At 41.6% G+C, this 24,354-nt stretch overlaps 1 protein-coding gene across 1 annotated transcript in view; it reads right to left on the minus strand.

Moving 5' to 3' along the window:
* The window catches only part of sh3gl1b (SH3-domain GRB2-like 1b), a 34,101-nt gene extending 10,302 nt beyond the window's left edge, over positions 1-23,799 (minus strand). Inside the window, exons 1-8 of the mRNA XM_080729366.1 lie at positions 23,596-23,799; positions 15,244-15,312; positions 11,424-11,496; positions 10,241-10,384; positions 9,601-9,734; positions 5,195-5,353; positions 2,155-2,258; positions 1,058-1,197 (exon numbers count right to left, since the gene is read on the minus strand). Coding sequence (XP_080585492.1) covers positions 1,058-1,197; positions 2,155-2,258; positions 5,195-5,353; positions 9,601-9,734; positions 10,241-10,384; positions 11,424-11,496; positions 15,244-15,312; positions 23,596-23,640 — 868 coding nt within the window. The 5' untranslated portion in view covers positions 23,641-23,799. The remainder of the gene's footprint in view (positions 1-1,057; positions 1,198-2,154; positions 2,259-5,194; positions 5,354-9,600; positions 9,735-10,240; positions 10,385-11,423; positions 11,497-15,243; positions 15,313-23,595) is intronic.
* Positions 23,800-24,354: the final 555 nt, after the last annotated feature.

Genomic DNA, 24,354 nt, shown 5'->3' on the forward strand with positions numbered 1-24,354 from the left:
TCCCCTTCTCCACTGTAAATATTTGTTTTTATTATTTTACTTATTATTTATTATTTTTTAATTTTATTTTTGTTTTTTTCTCTTCTTTATAACAGCATCTTTTTTCTTTTTTGTTATTGATGATACTGTATTCTAGTCGTCTATCTTCCAATGTTATATGAGATACATAAAGGGTTCCTGTGTAAAAATGCTGTAAAGCTTCCTAGGATTTCATTTTAGTTGACCTTGTACCAGTGAACTGTACTGTCACGAAACTGTATTTTTCCTTTGCAACCTTATCATAAAATCTTCAATCAATCACATAGAGTACTAGAGATATACCAGCCTCCCAGCCTACCATGTCTCCCAACATTTTACTCATTGCACAAGCTGTTTTGCCTCTTGGTAGCCTGGAAATGGAGGTGGCCTATGTTAACGCGCAATCTTACCACTATCCCGTCACTCTCAACCCTCCTACTTTATAAGAACTCAGATTACTGGGAAAGTATCTACCAAAAAAGTCCAAAACAAAGTCCAGTATTGCCTAAAACGGTGAATTCTGGGTGAAAGGTAATAAGTCTGTAAACTGCTACAATTAGCTCACATCGAGCTGAACTTTGCCTCTTCGTGTCACAGAATGAAACTGTGTCAATATAGTAGCGTGCCAGCAGCTACCGTTCTTACAGGAACTACATGATGTATAGAATCAAACATTATTTCTGGTCTTTAAAGCACACAACTAACTATTAGTAAAACCAGACGTCTCCTGCATCCAGCGCTTCACACCTGTGACTCGCACAGCATCATGTGTGCCATGCGACAAAGTAGCTTGCGTGAACACACACACACGCACATGCACACACAGTCTGACTCACGCAATCTGTGCTCCTTAAAGGACAATCTGCTGTAGTGGAACGAAGGCTCTGATGATGTCACAGGAAAACAACACGGTCAGATGTAGAGGGGTAGTCTGATGACAACCTCTCTGTATCTCTCTCTCTCACACACACACAAATATGTTTGTTGCACCAGTATTAAAGGGACAAAAAAAAGCGTACGGGTACGCCAGCGTTCTTACCAGAGTTACGCGAGGGTGGAGGGGCGACTGACGTTGTATAGCCACCATTGCCATTCGACTGGTCGTTTTCTCCATAGTCAAAGATAGGTTTGGGTTTGGGTGTGTATTCACGTCGTGGCCGAGACTGAGCCTCAGTCATCCTGAAAACACACAGAAAAAAGGTTAATCAATGAGGTAGGTTAATTTTCTTTTAAAGTTATATAGGTATGCAAGTAAAATTTCAGTCTACGGATACAGAAGTATGTCAAATGCAAAATACATCACGTTTCCTAGCTTCATTCTAACTATCACCAGTAAGACTCCCTAATCAGTAAATAAGTGACCGTTAGGTCGGCAACCTCATGGTGGCGCTAGAAGAGGGGTATGTGAGAAATGAGGGGCAGAGGTTGTGGTTTGCCAGCCAAGGAGTATGTGTGCAAAGTTTGGCATGGATAGGGGCAACAGTGCCGGAGATAAGAGTAGGGCCAAAAGTGTGACGTGACGTGACGTGACGGACAGACTGACAGCCGGTGGAGCTTTTCATAATAACAAAGGTTTAAAGCTGTTGTTAATGAACCATTCATTCCCCAGCAAATACTGTTTGTACCAATATGACTTCAGCCACTCCAAGCAGAACACATGGCAACGTTTAGGTTTATGACAGGGGTCTTCAACAGGGGGTCCGGGTCCCCTAGGGGGTCCTCAGAGTTACTACGGGGGGCCGCCAAATCGTTGTGATACGATCATTCTTTTAACAACTTGAACCCTCGCATCCCTATTCTGAGGAGAACTTTAGCCAAAAATAGCCATCTGAGAGCTTGTAGATCGGCTATTTTTGGCAAATAGGTTTGGTGTAGAGGTAAAAAAAGAGCAGACCAAGTACAGAGTGAAAGGTCAAGTTAACTAAAAACATGAATCCAACATAGACTGATGACAGTGCTGTCAAACAAGTCTACGGTATGAATCTATCCATGAAATCGATGAAAATCTGCATTACACATTTATACAACATGTAGAGGAGGTCCCTGCTTCATCTCTCTCTCAGCTAAGGGGTCCTTGGCCTGAAAACGTTGAAGACCCCTGGTGTATGGTGGTGTGAGACTGGGCCAGTACTGTACCTGTCCCTGAGTTTATCAGAGAGCTCCTCCAGGACCTGCACGGCCTGTCTGTGGTACTGCAGCTGGGACTCTACCAACGACGACAGCTGGCTCACCTGCTCTATCTGGAGGCGTGCATGCACACACACACACACACACACACACACACACACACACACACACACACACACACACACACACACACACACACACACACACACACACACACACACACACACACACACACACACACACGCACACACGCACACAAACACACACAAGATTTCAGTCGAATCTAAATCTACAGTTGATTCTGTCAACGAAACTTTATTTTGGCAGGTCTTGGTGGCGTTGTAAAGGCCGATATTACACTTGGTTGCATGCTGAAAATAGCCGATCTACAAGCACACGACGCGCAGCGCTGCGACGTGTTGTGAGCTTGTAAATTGGCTATGTTTAGGGCGCAACACCCGAGCGCAACCAAACATAATACGACTTGTCTTTTAGTTCTGCTGGATCTCTTCTCCACTAGTCCCTCTTTAGTCTTTAGTTTTTGATGAAATTGTCCATATATTTAGTCTTCTTAGCCATCATAGATTAGTCTTCATTTAGTTCTTGTTTAGTTTTCATCAGTGAAAAAAGGTAGTCGACGAAAAATTATCGTCATACACTGACGCACACACATTAAACACATACATTAAGCACATAAGGAAAATGTGTCTACGTGTCACCTTGGCTTGCAAAGTGACATTCGTGTGAATACACAGCATTTCATTCTGGTTAATAAATAACCCAACTAACAGCGTGAGCATAGTGTTTATACAAACCTCACCCAACCACAGCTGTGGTTTAGGACGAGCTTTCACAAATGTACAGAGGGACACAATGATTCATCATCAGTATTCATGCCTTAATCCTAAGTAGCAAATATGCTAGAGTGGGTCTTTTAAGTTTGATACATAAGGGATAATAAGTATAACACATGACATGAGTAGTGGAACACAAAAGATCTTAGCCTCCAGGTGGCAGTAGCGGTCCCATCTAAGTCAGTGAACTGATTCTCTGTTATATTGAATTTGACACCTGGACTCCTGTACAATAACACAGACAATAAGAAAGTACAGCAGATACAATCAGCTCAGTGACTAAGGCCATGGCTACACGGATCTGGATTTTTCATATATCCCGGTTTTTCAGATATCCACATAGAGATATCTAGGTCCACACGGAGCTGGATATTTCATATATCCCGGTTTTTCAGATATCCACATAGAAAAATATCTAGGTCCACACGACAAAGATATCTAGGTCTAACAAGCACACACACAGTAAAGTCTTCAGAGATATCCGGGTTCCCTGTCTACACGGATCCAGTGAATCGGATATTTTTCAATCTCTCCACTTATTTATCCGGTTTAAAAAATATCCAGTTTCACAGCCGAAATATCCAGCTTTGTGTGGCTGCAAGCCCTAACAGCACAAAAAAATGTCTAGCTTCAGAAATATCCAGCTCCATGTAGCCGGCACCTAAAGCCCGCACCAATGCAGCAACTAGTTGCAAGACACTGCAGTGGTCTGGAGTGGACTGACCAGTTGCAGACCGGTGGGATAATGGTTGCAAGTAGCTGCAGTTGCAAGGAGTTGCATCGGTGTGGACTGGCCTTAAAGGAATAGTTCCCCTTTCAATTACTCACCCCTTGGAGACTAGAATTCATTGATATGTTTTGTCGCGTTCTTAACTCATTTAGTGCCACCCCTTTCACCACTAGAGGGCGCCCAGTGGCCATAGAAAATCCCATAGAGATATGCTGGTATATGCAGAAGCCCTGCAGCCATGACTTGCCTGAACACTTTCCTTTGTGCATGTACAGGAAGAGGATGAAGTTAGCTTGAAGTTAGCTATTGGCTACCAAGCATTTTAGAAGCCTTATTTTCGTCAACTTAGCCATGATTAAACCTTGCACACCTCATGCATGGGAAAAAAACAGAGAAGAATGAGCTCTAAAAAATCCAATGCAATCCTGGATTGCATTGGAGTGGATTTGTGCAGTTTGTTCACAGCTTTCAAACAAAAAAATCCGATTGGAAATCCGTTCAGGCATTCTTGAGATAATCGCCATTATGTTTTACATGTTATGTAAACAAACATGGCTGCCCTGTATGTTAGATGGGGTTGTATGGGGGTGGAACATGCAAAATCACGATTGAAATCATGTTCACTAGATTTGATGGGGTCCAAAAAAAAAAAAAAAAAAATTCAAAATTTTTTTTTTTCAAAAAAAAGATTTTTTTTTTTATTTTTTTTTAAAAGCCGAACTTGTTCGGGATCGGCACTCTGCGATACGATAATAAAGCCGAACTAGTTCGGGATTGGCACTCAATGAGTTAAGGAGTAGTTCACCCCCAAAATGTCTTTTCTTCTATTGATTACTCACACCATGGACGTGAGTTCATTCATTTTTTTTGTATTTGTTGCATTCCTACGACAAAGTTTATTATAGTAAATGTACCCCCCACTGATTCCGGATGGGGAATCAATGTGGGTATTTATTGTAATCATGTGTATTTTTTCTGTTAAGCACTTATGCTTCATTTTCTGCTCTGTAAAGCGCTTTGAGCTGCATTTCATGTCATGAAAGGTGCTATACAAATAAAGTTTTATTACTATTATTATTAAATGCATTTAAAAAAATATTATTGAACTCAAGTCTCCAAGGGGAAAAAAAGTCATTTTGGGGGATGAACTACTCCTTTAAGCCAATAAATTGATGACCTGGTTCTCTTTGGAGACACAAAGAGCCTGCTTAGTTCCCAATGGAGACACAAAGAGTCCCCTCAAATTATTGTCTTAGGAATGCGATAAAATGCACATGCACCGCACACACAAGCACGTGCACACACACACACACACACACACACACACACACACACACACACACACACACACACACACACACACACACACACACACACACACACACACACACACACACACACACACACGCCTCTAAAACAAGTGCATGTGAGCCCATAATGTCCTCTCACATAAAGGCGTACGTACATCAGTCTCCAGCAGGTTGTACATGCTGGTCTCCGCCACCTCCTTGGACTCGTGGAACTTCTCCAAGGCCTGCTTGAGCTCCTCGTCTGGAATCTTGCCCTGGCGCTTCTTCTTGTAGTCGTAGTCCAGGCGGCGGCCTTCCAGCTTCTTCAAGTGGTGCTGAGAAAAGAGGCCGCAGCTTTGTTTTGGTTTTCATATGAATCATATCATCTTGGGGCTAAATGCAGTCTTAATATGTCTTGGTTTGGGTTGTGTAGTTACCCTGTTATAATACTTAATACTGTACATCGTAACAAAATAACTGCACAACCCAAACCCATACCAAAGTGTCACTGCACTTAAGTTGCAGATTTTACAGAACTATTGTATAAGTATACCGAGTTGACTCTGTGTTATTTCCTTAAAATTATGATGTAAACTGTGTGTCCTTTTTCCTATAAAGCAGTTTTTCTCCTCCTTAAATGGTCATAAAAGATATATTACGTTAATTTGGCATAGCCAAACTACAATACAACAGAAAGACATGGAAACAAAGATGAACAAAACTCCCCCTGCTCGAACCCAGGAATGACACACAGACCCTCATCAATCATAACACAAAACAATGAATAATATGCAGTCTACAAATAACAGGTACACAAAACGATAAACATGGGAACACTCCACAATATTCCAAACAGTAGATTCACTATAGCCGCCACTTTCCTGGTTCAAATAGCAGGAATCTAGGCTTTTTGAAAGGGAAAGATTTCATCCTCAAGAGCCTCAAATATTTCCATCTAACATTATACAGGATCTTCTCGGAATTACAATATGATGTAATATCATCTATCAAGGAAGAGTGTTTTCGGATTTCCAGTTTAACAGCATTTTCCCCCTACTTGTCCTGGCAAGTAATACTGTATATAATAATATTCTTATTATGGTGACACACGTTAGGCATGTCAACATCATCCAGAAACTGAATTCTGGGCTTGACAGGCTATTGTGGACTCTGTAATGTCTTAAATGATGGGTACAATGAACTTCACTGCCCTTTTTATGGACGTTGCTTATGTAGTCGTCTATCTACCATAAATGTGCATGTCTAGGCAGGGGCGTCACACCAAATTCTGGGCCCTGGGTACAAGGATTCACTGTGGGGCCCCCATGAATGTTAACTATTGAAAAATAGCAGATATACAAGCTCACAGCGCGGCACCGAGTGCCGCGCTGCGAGCTTGTAGATCTGCTATTTTGAAAAATCGTGAAAACGTGTGCCAAGAAACCTGTTTCCATGTCAGTGATGCTCAAAATTTTTCATGTGAAGGATCCCCCATCTCAAAATATTTAGTTCCAGGGACCCCCCAGAAGCAAATTTTGAGTTACAAATGTTCACTTAAAAAATACATATATTAAAAGATTTGCACACAGTTTCACGACTTTTCAAAAATAGCAGATCTACAAGCTCGCAGCGCGGCACTCGGTGCCGCGCTGTGAGCTTGTATATCTGCTATTTTTCAATAGCTAAAGTTACTAGGGCCCCTCCACCTTGGGCCCTGGTAACTCAGTCCCACTTTCCTACCCCTGGTGACGCCCCTGTGTCTAGGGGAAACCTAAGGCACAACAAATACATTGACTCTCTCCTTTTCAGTCCCCAGACACAGCCAGTCAACATCAGTCTAAAATCCGAGTCAGTCATTTATTGAAAGGTTGAATCTCTCTAGACAGAGTCTGTGGGTCCGTCCGTCTGTAGTTCACACATCTCTAGAACCATCCGGTTCGCCTTCAAACTCGTCAACGACGATATACGGTGGCACTAGAGAAAATGCTATAGAGTTAGTATTAGTACTTTAGTACTTTTACGAGTACCTTTTGAGTTGTTTGGGATCAAAGTGTTGGACGGACAGAATGACGCAGACACCCCTTAGAGACTACAGGGCTAAAAAGCATAATCATTCAAATTGTTGTCATTAAGAATCGTTCCTTGTTAGATATATTCAAATGCACCAACGGAGGAGGTACAGCCTTCTTCACCATAACAACAGCGGCATATTTTTCCAGGCTGCAGCCAACATTATCAAGTCAGTTCCTTATTCAGCAGCTACAAGGTTGCTTATCCATACCATCTATTATCTATGACAGTTTGACAGTGACCTAGGTGCTGGACAAAAACACTATTTCCAGTTCCTTTAGTTTGTTGACAATGCAATGGATTGGGATGTCTGTGTATAAAGGGTAAAGCTGCATAATGACCTCCCAGGTGATTTTAACTAGTAAAAATGCATTGATGTTGATGGGATTTCAATATATCCCAGGACCCACGTGTGGTCATTTGAATAGAGATACAAACAGGACAAAAATAAATGTGTGCTTGGAATTTACACGCCATGCTTATCAATGTGTATTTTGTTTTAGAGTGTTCGCACGTATATCATTTGCATCCTCAGTCCACCAAAGAACCACGATCACCACAATCACCTTCCACTGACGGCAATTTCCTGTTAGGTCTTGCTTTGCAATGACTGTAAATAAGACCCAGATCGATCTCTGAAGCAGCTGGCAAGGTAAAATAGCAAATAGAGTAAAATTTGTGTTTTACAAACACCCCCATTTCTAAGCAATGTTGTTTATATAGAGGTATTAAGAACAATGCCAAGACTCTCAAAAAACAAACAAGGATGGACATTGATGTGGTGGGCACTGGGCACTGGCTTCCCTGAAACGCCAGGGACGCTTTGCAACAAGTTTGTGCCCTATCGCCCGGACTGTCAGCTAAGCCAACGGGTCGGGTTGACCAACCAGAGAACTCGATGCATACAAACTCTCCAAACACACAAAGTATCCCTGCTCTGCAGAATCGGTGTGTCCTCCGCAGACCCGCGATCAGATATTTGTGGGGTTTATTTGTTTTTTGTTTGGTGCCAGGTAAGAAGTTTTGGTATCCAGGTAAGAAATAAAAGAGTCCGCACACCAATTTTCTGCTCCAAAGCTTGATATTTCCTAGTGGCAACGCAAGTAAATAACAAGCGTTTGGAGCAGAAAGTTGGTCTGCGGACCCTTTTATTTCTTACCTGTATACTTTGATTAGTCCAGCACCCAGCCTATATGGCCTTGGATGTGCGTGCCCCTTTGGCTGTTTTTCAGCCTTTAGATTAACTTGGTGCTATCCAGGCACACCTCTGGGTCATATGAGACACGCATGCCAGGTTTATGACCGTTCAGTCAGACGCTTTCCGAGTTACGCCCGAGACAGGCAGACCAAAGGTTTCGTGAATGAATAGAAACATAATAAGATATCGCAACAACCGTGTAGTATGAATTAGCCTGATGAGATGATACACACACAGTGATTGTTTAGATTCAAGGTGGGGTTAGATAAACACCCTACAGCCCCTTCATTAACCCATTAAGACCTGAAAAATACCTAAGAAAAGTCTTCTAAATCCTTAATCCGTATGTTTCTAGATCAGTGGTGCTCAAACTTTTCAAGTCAAGGACCCTCTAGAATTATATGTATTTGGCCACAGACCCTCAACTCAAAGTATTTTGGTTCCAGCAGTGACCCCCCCAGAAGCAAAGATTTGAGTTTAAAATGTTCACTTTAAAAGAATATGTTTTCAAAGATTTGCAAACATTTTCACGTTTTTTCAAAAATAGCTCTGACATCACGCTCTGGCTTCACTGTGAGGTCACACTAACAGAATGGAGATATGCCGTGAGAGCCCAAATATGCTTACTCAGTTATGTTATGTGGAGATATGCTGTGAGAGCCCAAACATCAGAGCCCAAACATGCTTGCTCAGTTATTCGTTATGTGAAAGTCCTATGACGTCTATGACATCTGACATCATACCCTTTTATGCCCATACTGTACATTGAGATCCCTGTCTGTAGAACCAGCCACACAGATACGGGCTGTCTTGGCCATCTGTCTTGGCCATATATGGATTCTGTTAGTTTGGTATGTGGCCTCCATATATGGGCATTACCACACGAAGTCCTGTTAGATATGGGCTTAATATTGATGACATCAGGGAACTCCATGTATGGGCATAAAAGGGTATAATGTCAGATGTCATAGTACTTTCACATAACGAATAACTGAGCAAGCATGTTTGGGCTCTCACGGCATATATCCATATACAGTACATGGATCTCATATATGGGTACTAAAGGTCTCAATATATGGGTAACTCCGATATACATCACTGGCCAGATGGCCAAGAATTAGGGCGAGGTCGCATGCCGCCCTGAGGCGTCTTACTAGTAGAGTATCTGCTATTTTTTTAATAGCCAAAGTATAACATCATTGTTTAAGTGGTCAACGACACAGATGCTTAATGGGTTAACTGGTGTAATATCAAGATCAAGATCAAAGGAACCTTCCCAGACTAAAAAAGAGCTCATATCAGTCTGTGAAATACCTGTATCTCTCTGAGGTCCTTGTCACAGAAGCCTTGTAACGGATCGATAAAGTTCTGTTTGACGTCGATGTCTAGAGAGTCTTTGACCTCTGCTAATCTCTTCATGGCCTCTCCTGCGTCTACTAGCGCTCCGCCTGGAACACAAGGGGAGACGGAGAAGATTAATGCTTCTGCTAAGTCAACAGATCCAGTCCCACAGGACTATACACATATAACCATACCCCCACACACACACACACACACACACACACACACACACACACACACACACACACACACACACACACACACACACACACACACACACACACACACACACACACACACACACACACACACACACACACACACACACACACACACACACACACACACACACACAGTGATACAGCTGTGGAGGCCTACCAGAGTCAAACAACTAAAAATATTTATCTAGTCAAAAGGCTTTTAATGGGCACATGGTGAAATGGCCTAATGCAATCTATCACACACAACACTAAACCACAGACACACAAGCACACTCCGACATGCTCCAAACCCATACTGACAACCCCCTTGCATTCTTAGGCAAGGAATACCAACTACCATGAACATGAATGTGAACAAACATGATAATAAAATAAAATAGAATATAACCTACCAAAACAATTATCTTCTCCAAGATCCCGTCCATATTTTCCCATGCATTCTCCCAGCAGGCCCTCCGCCTGGGGGTAGCCTGGATTCTTCACCTGACCACGGATCTTGGACATGGTGTTCAACATTGACAGCTTCGCCCGCGATGCTACGCATCCCGAAGGAGAGGGAAGAGATGAGAGGACAGCGAATGTATATACATCTTCAATATAAAATAAAATATTAAACACAGCGGAAGTCTATTTCTTTCTCTATAGCCTATATACGCCAGCTGCGGATGCTGAGAAATGCAATCTCTTGCTAGATCAAATTAATGATTCATACATATTTTATTCTACAGCCTTATTTTAACTTAGCTGTATGGTTTTGATACAACTAAGTCCGGACGTAACAGAGACGCATCCACGACATGAAACGGGCAGTTTTTTGTTTAAATCAAATTAAGACAGGCTACAAGAGAAATGGAGGAGGTTTTACCGTTAGAGACAAGAATCCATGGTTTTTACATCGTGTTTTCGGTGGTCGAGTCTTGTTGTAAACTGTCTGCCTTCACTACCAAATTAATCCCCCTTTTCAGCTAGACTCGTTATCATTTTGAAAATTAAAGATACATTGTGTGATTAAACGTGTGTGCTTACTAATACAGCGCAACTGCAAGTCTAAAGCCTATATGACTCCAAAGCAGGGACACTGTGTCTGTGTGTCTGTCTGCGAGTCAGACGGTCAGTGTGAACTGTGAAGTTGCAGGCAACTTGCAGTTGAAGTATCACGCGGCACAGTCAAAGCTTTGCAATAGAGCTTCTCTTAAAGGGGCATCTTCGTCCCCCCTCTGGTTCAGCCAATCACAAGCTTCCGCAGGCGGGTCTTGCCTTAACCCAGACGCTTTTTTGATACACGCCTTTCAGAGGAGACTTCTGCCTTGCGAGACTAGCCGCCTTTTAACGTTACATGCACCCTACAGTACTGTGGCAGATTCCTTTTTTTATTCTTCATTTTTAATATTCTAAGGAATATTCGTATATGGAATATTCCTTGGCAGTCCTACATCAAGGTAAACATGTAGGTTCTCTATCTGGGATAGATCTGTCAATTTCAGCACTGAACAATAGAGATCTCCGCTTAAAATGTTGGAATGTAATATGAATCCATTGTAAAGAAGAAAAGAAGAAAAGAAATAAGTAGCCTACCTGGATTGGGTTGAAGGTATTCTGATGTTTTGGAGATAACCTCCACCACTGCTTTGCTAGTCACATCTACTTTCTATAAAACACAGGCAGGGAGAACATACCGTTAGCCTCATAGCATAACTGCCCAACTCATATTTGTAAGGTTTTCAGGAGAGACGGAAAACTCTACTCTCCTAACACTAACATTCATCCTGCCTTATTGCCAAGGTTCCCAGCCTGGATCAGAATGCTTGTTACATTCAAAGTAATTTCTGCCTACAGTAAGTCAAGAAGTTGACTAAAAAGCACTTTCTGCCTTAGTTATTTTTGGAATTCTGATTGGCTTAGGACATAGGCAATAAGTCACAATGATGCAGCAGTGTTAGGAGAGTAGAGCTAGGCAAACATGACAATTTGACCCAAGGCTACAAATCATAAAATCATAAGGGCTCAAGACCAGATGTTTGCCCGGAGGCCCGGACAGTCGAGGCTATTGACATACTGTATTATTGACAGATTTCAGGACTATTGTGTTGCCACTAGTTAGAACTACCAAGTAAAAACATTTAATTAAAAAACAAAGCTACCTTATTATGGCTTGGCCAATAATCTCTTATCTAGCAGATGACATGCTCTTGGACAAGTTTGTGTTGCTCCGCTAAACATATTATCGTTAATACCGGTAAACAATTTACAATTTAGGTATTTAGCATTTAGAGGTAATGCATAGAGATAGTAATCTAGCATCGTAGGTAAACCAAGAACATATCACCAGTAAGACTCCCTAATCGGGAGATAAGCGACCGTAGGTCACTTATCTCCACAAATAGGGCAAACATTTTTTATTCCATAAATTTCCTGATCCATGTTGATGACATGAGTGTAGACATACTGTGTAGTGCTTTTCGGGCCAAAACTGTAGGAGCAGTGGCCAAAAATGTGTTTTAAAAATTGGCCTGTAGGTGGCGCTAGAAGAGGGCCATGTGAGAAATGAGGGGTGGGCTGTCCGCGTTGCCTTGGCGGACGAATAGGTACTGGCCCCGGCTCTCCCGGACGCTCCTAGCCTGAGTTACGGCATTTTATGTGAGCTGCAGTGGCAGGGGGTCCTCCACTGGGGGCGCCACCACTTTTGCATCCGTTCTGGAGCACCAGGAGTGGGTGGTCCCCAGGAATTCCCCGTGAGCAGCTCCGTTGGGGTGGTCATTTGGTCATTTTTGCACATTTGGTATTTTTTTTACACCTGGGGGTCCCTGGAACTCCGGGGGTCCTTGGAGGTTGTAGTTTGGCAGGCAAGGAGTTTGTGTGGAAATTTTGGCATGGATCGGGCCAACGGTGGCCGAGATATGAGCAGGCCAAAAGTGTGACGTGTGAGGTGTGACGGACTGACGTGTGACGTGTGACGGACTGACGCACGGACACCTCGAGCAGCTTTCTGTAGTAAGATGCGACCTACGGTCGCAATCAGTAAAATGTCATCAAAAATATAAATAATAATAATAATATGTACATTGAAACTATACAAACTATAGGATGCCAGATCAACAAATGAACCTGCCATCTGTCTAAATGACATGCTTAGTATTAGTTAAATTATATTTTAAACTTTGCATAAGCCTGCAAGGTCATCAAGGCTAGGGCAAGTCCTACAGACTAAGGTGGAGTCTGAAGAGTAAAGTGAGTATTCAGATTACGGTGGAAGATGGGGAGTGAGTCTGCAGTTCTAACTTCTAACTGCAATGGGGAGTTCGTTCCACAGTGTGGCAGCCAGAAGGGAGAAGAGTCTGGGACGTGTGGAGGATTGTTCCGGATGTTTTAGGGAAGGTTCTGGGCCAGCGCGAGGCTAGGGCCTAAACTTTAGGCCTGTACAGAGTCAGACTAAGGACGGGTCGAATTTCATGTCAAGATTATTGTGACAAAGAAATTGCGATTTGCGATATTATGTGCTATTTTGTGGCTACGAGATTTGGTAGAGAGTGAAAAAAAGACTGTATTAAGCACATTATTTCCAGGTCCGTTTTACCAATTATAGAGGGTTTAAATTATACCGGACAAGCAGCTCGGCTAATAAAAGGTGAATTGATCCCAGTGCATGACAATTTCACAAAACGATTCTCCACAAAACGATCATTTTAAGTGTTTTTTTTTTCATCAAGACAAACGATAATAACAAATAATGTCCCATCCCTAAGTCAGACCTCAACACAACAGGGATTTAATGTACCTTTACTGTAGCTGACACTCTCATAGTGCAACTGCAGGACATGCTTTCAACTTGTGGGTCCCCAACAAGCAACCAGCATATGGTGCACAAAGGTCAAATCTAAATTTAGAAGTGCTTGTGAGTAGAGAGGTCCATTAACCTTTATATCTGGTATTAATGTGTCTAGAATGTTAACCAACATTTTGGTGAATAATTGTGCAGAAAGGTTCCTCCTTCCCACTCAAAATGAATACTGATTGCTGCACGTTGTCACTTCTTAAAGGGAGGTTCTTGACGTCACATAATCTTTTAACTTATTATTGTATGTTATTGGGATGGGACTTATGTAAATACATCTGCTTGGGTTGATCAGATCTTCAATGGGTACATTTACACTTGAATATCGTTCTCGTGTTACAATTGGTTAGTTGTGCTCTAGAGTTCAAACTACACTGTGCATGTACTTTTGTCATGTTCCACGCTACATACCAACATGGTTAGGTTACCATGTACTTGGCTTGACATGATAACGCCTGTCTGCAAGCTGAGACAGAGACACATCTTGAGCATTGGACCATGTTTATAACTTCAGTCACCGGACCTGCTCTTTACAATATCTATACTGTACTGTAGTTACTGTACTTTGCTACCGCAATGAAGGATCTACCACGGTGATCAAAAACCAACAATATGGGAAAAACACTACATTTCCCAAAATGCAGCACGGTACACGTGACCAGGATGTGCAGTCTCCCTGCAGCCAATCACAAGCTTCTGTTGCGGTATTATTGAGATCCTGCACTCTATCATCCCCTCGCACGACTCGTATCATGGATACTATTTTCCCAGTAACGCGGAGATAACGTAACATGGCGGATTCTTCTCCTGGTCTAGCTTTTTCAATCACCATGTTCAATGTGCGGTCTTTTCTACCTACCGTGACACAAACGCTGTGGCCCAGGTTTGGTAAAAAGTGGTCCTGACTGAAATAAAACATTATCGTAAAAATAAACAGGACATCCTTGGATTACATTTACTCGGATCATGGATACTATTTTCCCAGTAACGCAGAGGTACGTAACATGGCGGATTCCTCTCCTGATCTTGCTTTTTCAATCACCATGTTCAAAACGCGACCCTTTCTACCGCCCGTGACACACACGCTGTGGCCCAAGATTGGTAAAAAGCTGTCCTGACTGAAAGAAAAGATCATCGTGAAAATAAACTGGACATACTTGGATTACATTTACTCAACATATTACGGATACTTTTTCCACGCGAAGGTACGTAAAATGACGTGTTGCCATGGAGACGATGTGCCCCTGCGAGGGTAAACCCTGAATCACCGTGGGCGCCCAATGTGTTAACTTGAAATTTGGACTATGTATTTTACCGGTTGTTTCGCCACCTAGTATTGTTGCACTAACAGGACCACATTGGAACTATTTCATTATATTTTATGGTGTCATTCTGGGTATGATTTGATTTATATTGTGTTTGTACACAAAAATGTTCCAAAAGTTCCAAAGGTGCGACACCATGTGAGCTTGTAGATCATCTGTTTTCGCTATTGTCATACAACAAAGTACAGTAGATATAGAGCTCAAGTGGCTAAATACCAAAGGAAGATTTATGTCTTACCCGTTCCAAGTCTTTGAAGTCTTCATCTAGTTTAGTTCCCTCTGCACCTCCTACTTTTTCACTCACCATCTGCGGGGGTAAAGAGAGAGAAGGCAAGAGTAATTATCAAATGATATATCTGTACAGTAGATATTGATCTGGGCTACATTTCTAGGTGACAACTGCGAACAAGCCTAAGCGTGTCTTTTCATTTACACATGGCCTACTCCGTAATGGCTTTCAAATTTGCTCAGCATGCCATGTAGCATAAACCCTTCAATCCCTTCTTCTCCATGAGCACCAGCCTTATAGTTTGCTTCTGCGTTTATATGTCTGTAACACACTAGTTGGAAACCTATTTTTCACTTGTCTTTAGCAACAGATAGCTGTATGTAGTGATAGATGCACACACACAGACAGAACATAAATAACAGTTACGCAACCCCCTTTCTGTTTGCACTTTTTCAGGATGTATCAAAAAGAATGTTGAACCAGCTTATTCCATTTCTTCCATGAAACCCTTTCTGGAAGCCTTGGCTTCAACGAAAACAATGATCCAAAACTGACATCTACCAAAGCATTTTAATTGAGACCATATGCATTGCCATGTGGGATCAGGCCGTGTGATTTTTGCTCACATGCAGAGTAAGCAACAGCCAACCAGCTCAGTAGGCTGCCCTTCCCAAAAGGAAAACAACAGCCCACCCCCGGCCCCCACTCCCAAAGAAGAAAAAAAGAATAGAACACTTGTTGATTTTAAAAAGAAAAGTGAAAGTTAAAAACTTCATATTTGATTGACTAAACGAAGTCAAACTTGGGCGTTCCTACAATTCTGGCTTGTAGAGAGTCTAGGAGCCAACACCCCCAGTGGGATGTTTTCATACAAGTAAGGAGTCAGAGACGTGCAGAGAATGTTAGAGAGGAAGGGGCTGAAATTTCGAAAAGGGCCTTTTGGTGAAAATATCGAAAATAGCAGACCTCCAAGCTCAAAACGCGGCGTTGTGAGCTTGGAGGTCGGCTATTTTCGGTGCCTGATACCACACTGAACTAAGCATAATCAAGTCAATACTGGAGATGTGGCGTAACGGCATGGATTTCTACACTCTTGAATGCTGCCTTCAGGTATGGCAAGAGGAAAGAGGGCATTTGCATTTCTTTCACCATAGTAAAAACTGCATTCATGCCTTTCATGGTCTGGAGAGGGCACTTTTTTTACAGATGGATAAAAGGGCAGGGGCTCAAGCCCCCTTTGATGTCTATGTGTGCACGTGCCTGAAAGGAGTTAAATAAGGCTCTCTGTTTTACCAGATGGTTTGTGGCCAATAACATATCCAGAGCTTTGTTCCTTGTTGTTGTTGTATACTGTATACCATCCTGTGTGAGGAGAGCAGAGGTTCTAAATTGAGTTATGGAAATGAGGACGACAGTAACAGCGGGCTGCGCGCACAAAGGAACGCTTCTACAGCACAGCAACACAAACTCTGCTGGCAAGAAGTCAGTCGGTGCCAAGGCACCACCACATTTAGCCCACGCTGCACTCTCAGACTTCCCATGCACCCAGGCCAGAACTGGTCAGTGGTAGGGATGGGACGATCCGTGATATTATCGTTTATCGTGATAAAAAACACTCATGATAATCGTATTGCGGAGATTTAATTTATTGTGATATCGTCCTCCGTCATGCACTGGGATCAATTCACCTTTTATTTGCCGAACTGCATTATCCGGTACCACTTAAACCCTCTATAACTGGTAAAAGGTACTATAATATCCGTACTTGATACAGTCTTTTTTCACGCTCTATCAATTGTCTTTGCCAAAAAAATCGCCGATCTACAAGCTCACAACGCGTCACTTTGTAGATCTGCTATTTTTTGGCAAATGTTCCGTCCCAGGATAATGGATTTTGATTATCGCGATAATATCGTAAATCGCGATTTCTTTTGCCACAATAATCATGATGTGAAATTTTCATATCGTCCCATCCCTAGTCAGTGGTCACGTCTTAGAAGAGACCAGTTTCTGATGTCCTTGCTGTATCTCCAGTGGTGGAAAGTAACTAAGTACATTTTGGACGTATTTGTACTTTACTTGAGTATTTCCAATACTTTACTCCACTACAATTATTTGAAAACTTTAGTTACTAGATACTTTGCAGATATACATTATTATATTGTAAAAAAAACATACTTGCCCCATTTTATACATAGGTTTGAAAATAGCAGATCTACAAGCTCACAACGTGTTGCATCGTGACGCGCTGTGAGCTTGTAGATCTGCTATTTTCAAACATTTTAGTACTTGGAACACAGGCCTTTTACTTTCCACCACTGTCTCCACAAGTACAGCAGGATGTGTAAGATTTCTAAATCAAACACTCTATTTATTGACAATGTAGCTCTTTAAAATCACAAAGAGTCATAACTTTATAACTCTAACTAACCTGAACTAGATCATTACACACTACACAGACACACACATTAGGCTATAAAAACTCTCCTGATCTGTGTGAATGAAAAGGCGAGCTGGGTGTCAAAGATTACATCAAGACTCTTAAAGCACACGTCTATTAATATTATCCAGTTATATTATTTTTAGAAATATCTCATGATGCAACCCCTGGAGACGTCCACACGCCACCGCGTGGTGTGTGCCCCAGTTCAGGAATAGTAGCTGCGAGCGTGGTCTATCATGGGCTGACGCTAAGTTTTGTTCAGTGGTTTATTAGGCTATCTTCAGGTTCTAGTGGTGAATTCCTGTGGAAATAGGGGTGGAGTGGATGGACCCCTAACAGAGACCCTGAGGGAGTTTAACACACAAAGAATGACTCAGCACTCAACCTACACATTATTCCCCTTATTGAAGTCAGAGGAGCAAGTTAAACTTTCAGTTCATAGTGCTGCTATTTACCAAAATGACCCCCTGGTAAAATAGCAGAAAATAATAATAATAATAATAAAGGCGAAAAGAAAATCCTGACAACAAAGAAGTAGGCTGGTGGCTGTTGTATACAAAAGTAACATGCTCCCAGATGAAAAAACATTTTGAACCATTCACATGATCCATTATTTTACTAGTGGACGCTGTCGACAATCACAGACATGTTTAAGCATTAAACAGTCCAAGGGTACGGTCACACCTGCACACCTGTTGCAGGCTGATAAATGCTGGTTGTTTTGTGCAGCCAGTGTAGGTCAAAAACAGAGTAGCTCGCATCGCCTTTTGTCTTGATGTTGCCAGGTCTGTCCTCATCGGTTACACATCTCCTTTCCGACACTAACCCTATACCTAACCCTAACCCTAACCTCTATGGAAGTGTTGCCACTCTGACAATAAGAAGTCAATGTCAGAGTGGAGACATGTCGGAATGGAGAGCAGTCCCTGTCCTCATCGACTCATCCGATTATACAGAGGGGAGAAAAGCAACAAATGTCTCGAGCATTTATCTGCTTCAAATAGACGTTTTCTCTATTGGAGGCGCACTGTCTGGCACATACTAGAATGCATTAAAAAAGAAAGGTGTGCGCAAAACAAGGAAAGCCACGCATTTGACAAACTGTGATGCGTTGTGTTATGGCCACACCGGCGACACCGCACCAATGCAACTAGCCGCAACTCCTTGCAACAAAACCATTTTAAGGACAGTCCACACCAATGCAAGGAACTGCCTTTAGAAGTACTGTATGCCAAATCAACCAGCCAGTCGGGTGTTGAATAAATATTCTCCCTGAATGAGATTGGTGATTGATGATTACATGTAGTCCAGGATCGTGCAGCAGCATAATTTGATCCATTGAGCCTTGAAAAAGGACTGACATACACGCGTAATATGAAAATACGTGGCCAGAAAGAGGAAGTGACTATGTAGATGGCATATGAATATGAAAATCAGATAGTGAGCAGCACCAGTTCCAGGATAACGACGTGACAACCATTCCGTTATCGCTGCCACCCCACACACAAAAAAGCTAAACAAGCTTTGCCGGCTAGGATCAGCTGTCGTACAGTATACGCTAGGCGTAACTATCATAAGGCGCTATTCATTATGGCTCGGTTGCTCAACCTTTGCGTTGAAGGGAGATGTTTTTGAGAGTACTCAATGTTCAGACAGAAATAAATATATAACAGACAGATAATAAAGTTCTGTTTGTGAATTCCCAGAGGGGAACTGCATCACATCATGAGCTGGCTATGAGATACAAACAAGGTCATACAGTACATTACCAAGTCTCAGAGTTATGAGAGAGACATTTTCCAGTGAAAAGAGGGTGACTGTAATCGTCTACTGAGAAGGTCATGAGTCATAACATGACAAGTGATTCTGCTGCCTGTATGACAATATTGAATATACAAATCTTTCTCGGTAGATGTTTTTGTGACCAGCATCATATAAACAGCCATTAAAAATAAAACCAAAGCCTCAAACTGGGTTAAAAGATGGAAATAGAACATAGTGATGTTCTTAACCTGGGGGTTGAGGTCCCTCCAGGGATTCATTCAATCAGATTGTAAAAGAATAATTATGTTAAAGAACCTATACAGTAGTATAGGGTACACTACAATGTGATATATTAAATGTTTTCCATGATAAATTAATTCCTACTGTAAACGTTTGTAAAGAGCAGCCTCTGCTGCACTTCCCCTACATATTACGGTACTCAAGGGGGGAAATAGGTTACATGTGGCGGCAGGCAGTGAACATCCTGGACTAACCTTTAGAACAGGGGTCTTCAACAGGGTGTCCGGGACCCCTAGGGGGTCCTCAGAGTTACTACAGGGGGTCCTCCAAATATTTGTGTGATAGAAACGTTTTTCCTCCTTTTTTATATTAACCAGTTGAACCCTAGCGTCCATATTCGGAGAACTTTAGCCAAAAATAGTAGATCTACAAGCTCACAACGCCTCGCAGCTTGTAGATCGGCTATTTTCGGCAACAAGCTTTGGTGTAGAGGGGAAAAAAGAGCAGAGTAAGTAGTAGAGAGTGAAAGGTCTGAGAGTGAGAGTGAAAGTATTGACGGTTCAAGTGGTTAAATATCTGAAAACACAAATTGACAATTGACATGAATCCAAAATACACTTGATTGTGCTGTCAAACAATGAAACTATATGGAAACTATGAAAAAGGTTGTGGGGGTCCCTGCTTCATCTCTCTCTCTACTAAGGGGTCCTTGGCCTGAAAACGTTGAAGACCCCTGCTTTAGAGCTACAAAATGATCTCTGTGTCGACCGTCTCCTAAGGGCTGAGCGAGAAGCCTCTCATAGTGTAAACATCCATTTCCTCTAGTCTAGCGAGCATATCTGGTACGGCTGCTGGGACTGAGGTTTGTTTGTTGTTGGTGGTACGGATTTTCTATGAGAAAACATTTTCTGACATTCGATAGCTGATGTGACAAGAATTCTCTGGAAAAACAAAAAACAAACAAAGGGGAACAAGTGACACAAGTCAAGGTGACAGAAGGATGTCTGGGTTGCTGCAGAACACACCACACAGATATCCACTCACTTCAGCCAACTTCCTGCATTCCTGGAAGAAGACATGCGAAATAAGCAGCAGCAGGACATGTGAGACTAATTCCTGTAAATGTCTGACCCAGTCAATGCCTACTGCCCGGCCAATGCTAATGCTAATGTATTGGCTAGGCCTGTCACAACTATTACATAATCTCCTATAGTGATAATAATGTTTATTCTGATCGCAGTTATTTGAGACAATCACTCACAATTATTTTACATAATCGTCTCCATGCTGAAAACAGCAGATCAGCAGAAGTGTGGAAATAGCAGATCTACACGCCGACAAGGCATCATGATGCATGAACGCGATCTGCTTTTACAAAGTTATAACTTATGAAATATGTATTTTAATGAAATTGTTAATCTGTTATTTGTATGAAAATTAATCTTCAAGTAAAATGACATTATTGGGATTCGTGACCGTCCTAGCATTGGCATTGAGATACTCTGCACCACTGTGTGTGTACACACAGACAGTACTCTAATAAATAAGGACTCTAATGAATAGGAGTGTCTGGCAGAGATACAGCTATCATATTCCTTTAGTGCAGTGGTTCTCAACCTGGGGGGGGGGGGGGGGGGGGTCCCCAGATGATTAACTTAATGTGCAACATTGTTTTCTCACTCAACAGTAAACAAACCAACATAAAGGAATTTACTGGAGACATTTTTGCACCACACTTCCGGTTAACAGCAGATATACAAGCTCACGTCGCACTCGCGTCGCAGATGCAATCGTTGTGAGCTTGTAGATAACACTCGGCTGCGGCGCCGGAAGCTCTGTGCAACTTCTGCGCAATGCACGATGGGATGTTGGAAAGTTGTGGATAGAGGGTGTCTAACTGTCTGCACATTTCTAAAGTGACAATTTAAGGACTTTTTAATACCTTTAAAATGACAAATTAAACATTGGCCAAATTGTCAAATATTAGAGGCAGAAATTGTGAAAATAGCCGCAACGCAATAGCTCAGAAATTGTGAAAATAGCCGCAACGTAATAGCTCACAACGCCTCGCGTTGCATGGTGTTGTGTGCATGTAGATCTGCTATTTTCACAATAGAACCTTGTTATACAAAATGTAATGCCTCAACTCTTAGTGCTCATCAGGGTGGGGGGGTCCCCAGTTAAAACATGATTATTTTGGGGGTCACAGCCTGAAAAGGTTGAGAACCACTGCTTTAGTGTATGAAGTTGTTATTGACTCTCACACCGAGCCCTGGCACGCAGAGCAACTGCATTGCAGTCCCAATTAGGTGAGAGCACTCTCTACCATCCATCTCCTTCACTGCAATGCTTGAGCTCAACTCACACGCTCTCCAACAAATACTGTGCTCCTTCCTCACACACGCATACACATCTTCCCTGCAAGTTCACGATTTTTCAGTCACAATTTAAACCAAAGTGATGATTTTCTCTCCAATGACAGCTTCTGACAATCTCGTTTGTTTTTTTATCTCCCTAACCAACAGGGAGCTGAGCCCATTCCTGACAGGAAACTGGGGCAGCAACCAAATGTCTTTCCTGCTGAGATCAGCAGGGACGGGAAGAAAGAGACTCCAATCTTTGTTTTTAAATCATCAGTGCCCATGACTGAAAGTCATGGCTTACAAAGTGAAAACATAATACAAAACATGTAACACATATTCCTACAAATTTAACTCTAAGGGTTTTCTGTGTCAAAAAAACCACAACAAAGTTAAAAGTCATGACTTCCTCAAAAAAATAATTATTGTTGATGTCTAGTTTCTCTGACTTTGTTTAATCAATGTCCCAGGTCTTCATTTAATTGGCTATCAAAGGAAACAATAATAAAAAAAAAGTAACAATAACAACCAATAAAGCTAAACAAAGCCACAAAATGAACAAGGTAAAAAACTAAAGCTCACAGCTGGGTCAATGAGATCTAGCCCTTTAATTGTTAGTGTAAAAGTTCATTGCCAACAAATTCCCATAACCTCCCAGTTTTTGAGCTCAAGTATCACGCAAAGTTTCTGCATTTTAAAGGTGAATAATTATCTTGATGCATTAACAAGGTGAACCACTGCTAGAGGGTTGAGTGTCATGGTAAAGCTATATGCAGGCTGCAGGTTAATTCAGTTATTACAAAGTTACAAACAATGTCTGGCATACTGTATAATTTTGAGGTATTTGTACTTTACTTGAGTATTTCCAATTTCCAATACTTTTACTTTAACTCCACTACATCTCAAGAGTCAAATATTGTACTTTAACTCAACAACAATTATTTGAAAACTTTACTAGGCCTAGTTACTTTGTAGATTTTGATCATTAACCACTTCAGCCAAATACTTTGGCCATTTGAAAATAGCAGATCTGCTATTTATACATTTGGTACTTTAAGTACATTTTGATGCCAAATAAATACTTTTGTACTTTTAGTCTTTTACTGAAGTACACTTCTTTTGTAACAGAGTATTTCTACATTGCAGAATTGATATTTTTACTTAACTTAAACATTTGAGTACTTTTTCCATCACTGGAAATGTTTCCGACAGATGTTTTTCCAAAGTTTGGTGCCAAAACAGCTAAATATTACATGTCACTTTCTTCATCAGTGATGTAGCTTTGGATATAACCTCATATCTCTGACTACAACAGTTCATGTTCATCTTGGACAGCTCTATAATATCCGACAGACCATAACATAAAAAGAGCTGCAGAGAGTTGGCTGGGTATCTAGTTTACTGCTAAAACGTATGTTGAATCTCAAAACATAAAAAAATACAAATAGAAATAAGCTATTTAGCTAGATAGCTAATGCTAGCCTATGTTGCTAATGTGGTGCTAGCTGGGCTAACGTTTTACTGAGAGAGTAGTAGGAAAGTTTTTTTGCAAACCTGGCTAGCTTTATAAAACTGTTTCTTGAAGCCCGCTACAGACATCTTGAAGCCTCGGGGACTGTTGTTACTCTTCCACCAGAAACGCAAGAAATGCGCGGAAACCGCTTTATAAATAAACGCGACTATTACACTTCACAGTTTTTATTTCAGCCAGAAAAACAGTCAGTGCCGAGAAATAGTTGAGAAATCATAGAAGCGCACTCCCTCCTCTCTGTGTGTGTGTAACTGTGTATGTAGGTCGGAACACAGATAGAGGTGGGACGTTCGCGAACGAATCGAGTCTTTTGAACGGCTCTTTGTGAGGGGGAGTCAATTCTTTACTTAAAGGCCCGCTGACACACCCCGAAATTATAATAGTATGATACAGTAGGTCACGTGGTCTCTCTGAAAACGGTCTGAAATAGTCTGAAACTCATGTCACAGTGTAATCTGCCCCTCGCCCCTCAACAACAGCTGACCAGTACAGTAAGTAGTCTAAGTACAGTCAATTAATTTGATTGGCTTATAATTGCGCATCCCCACAATGACATCATAAAAATATTACGGCAACTCATATTTTAAGATGATTTCTTAAGGTGACAGTACCCCTTTAAACGGCCATTGACATATTAAAAAAGAGAGAGTAAGAGTATCAATAATACAATACTGCAATGTAGAAATACTCTGCCAGTAAGTAGAAGTACAGAATTAAAATGTAGGCTACTCGTGACGTAACTGTACAAAAGTATTGTTATCAAAATGTACCAATAGTAGAAA

Source organism: Nannobrachium achirus (assembly GCF_963921795.1).
Source record: "Nannobrachium achirus genome assembly, chromosome: 1".
NCBI classification, from domain to species: Eukaryota; Metazoa; Chordata; class Actinopteri; order Myctophiformes; family Myctophidae; genus Nannobrachium; species Nannobrachium achirus.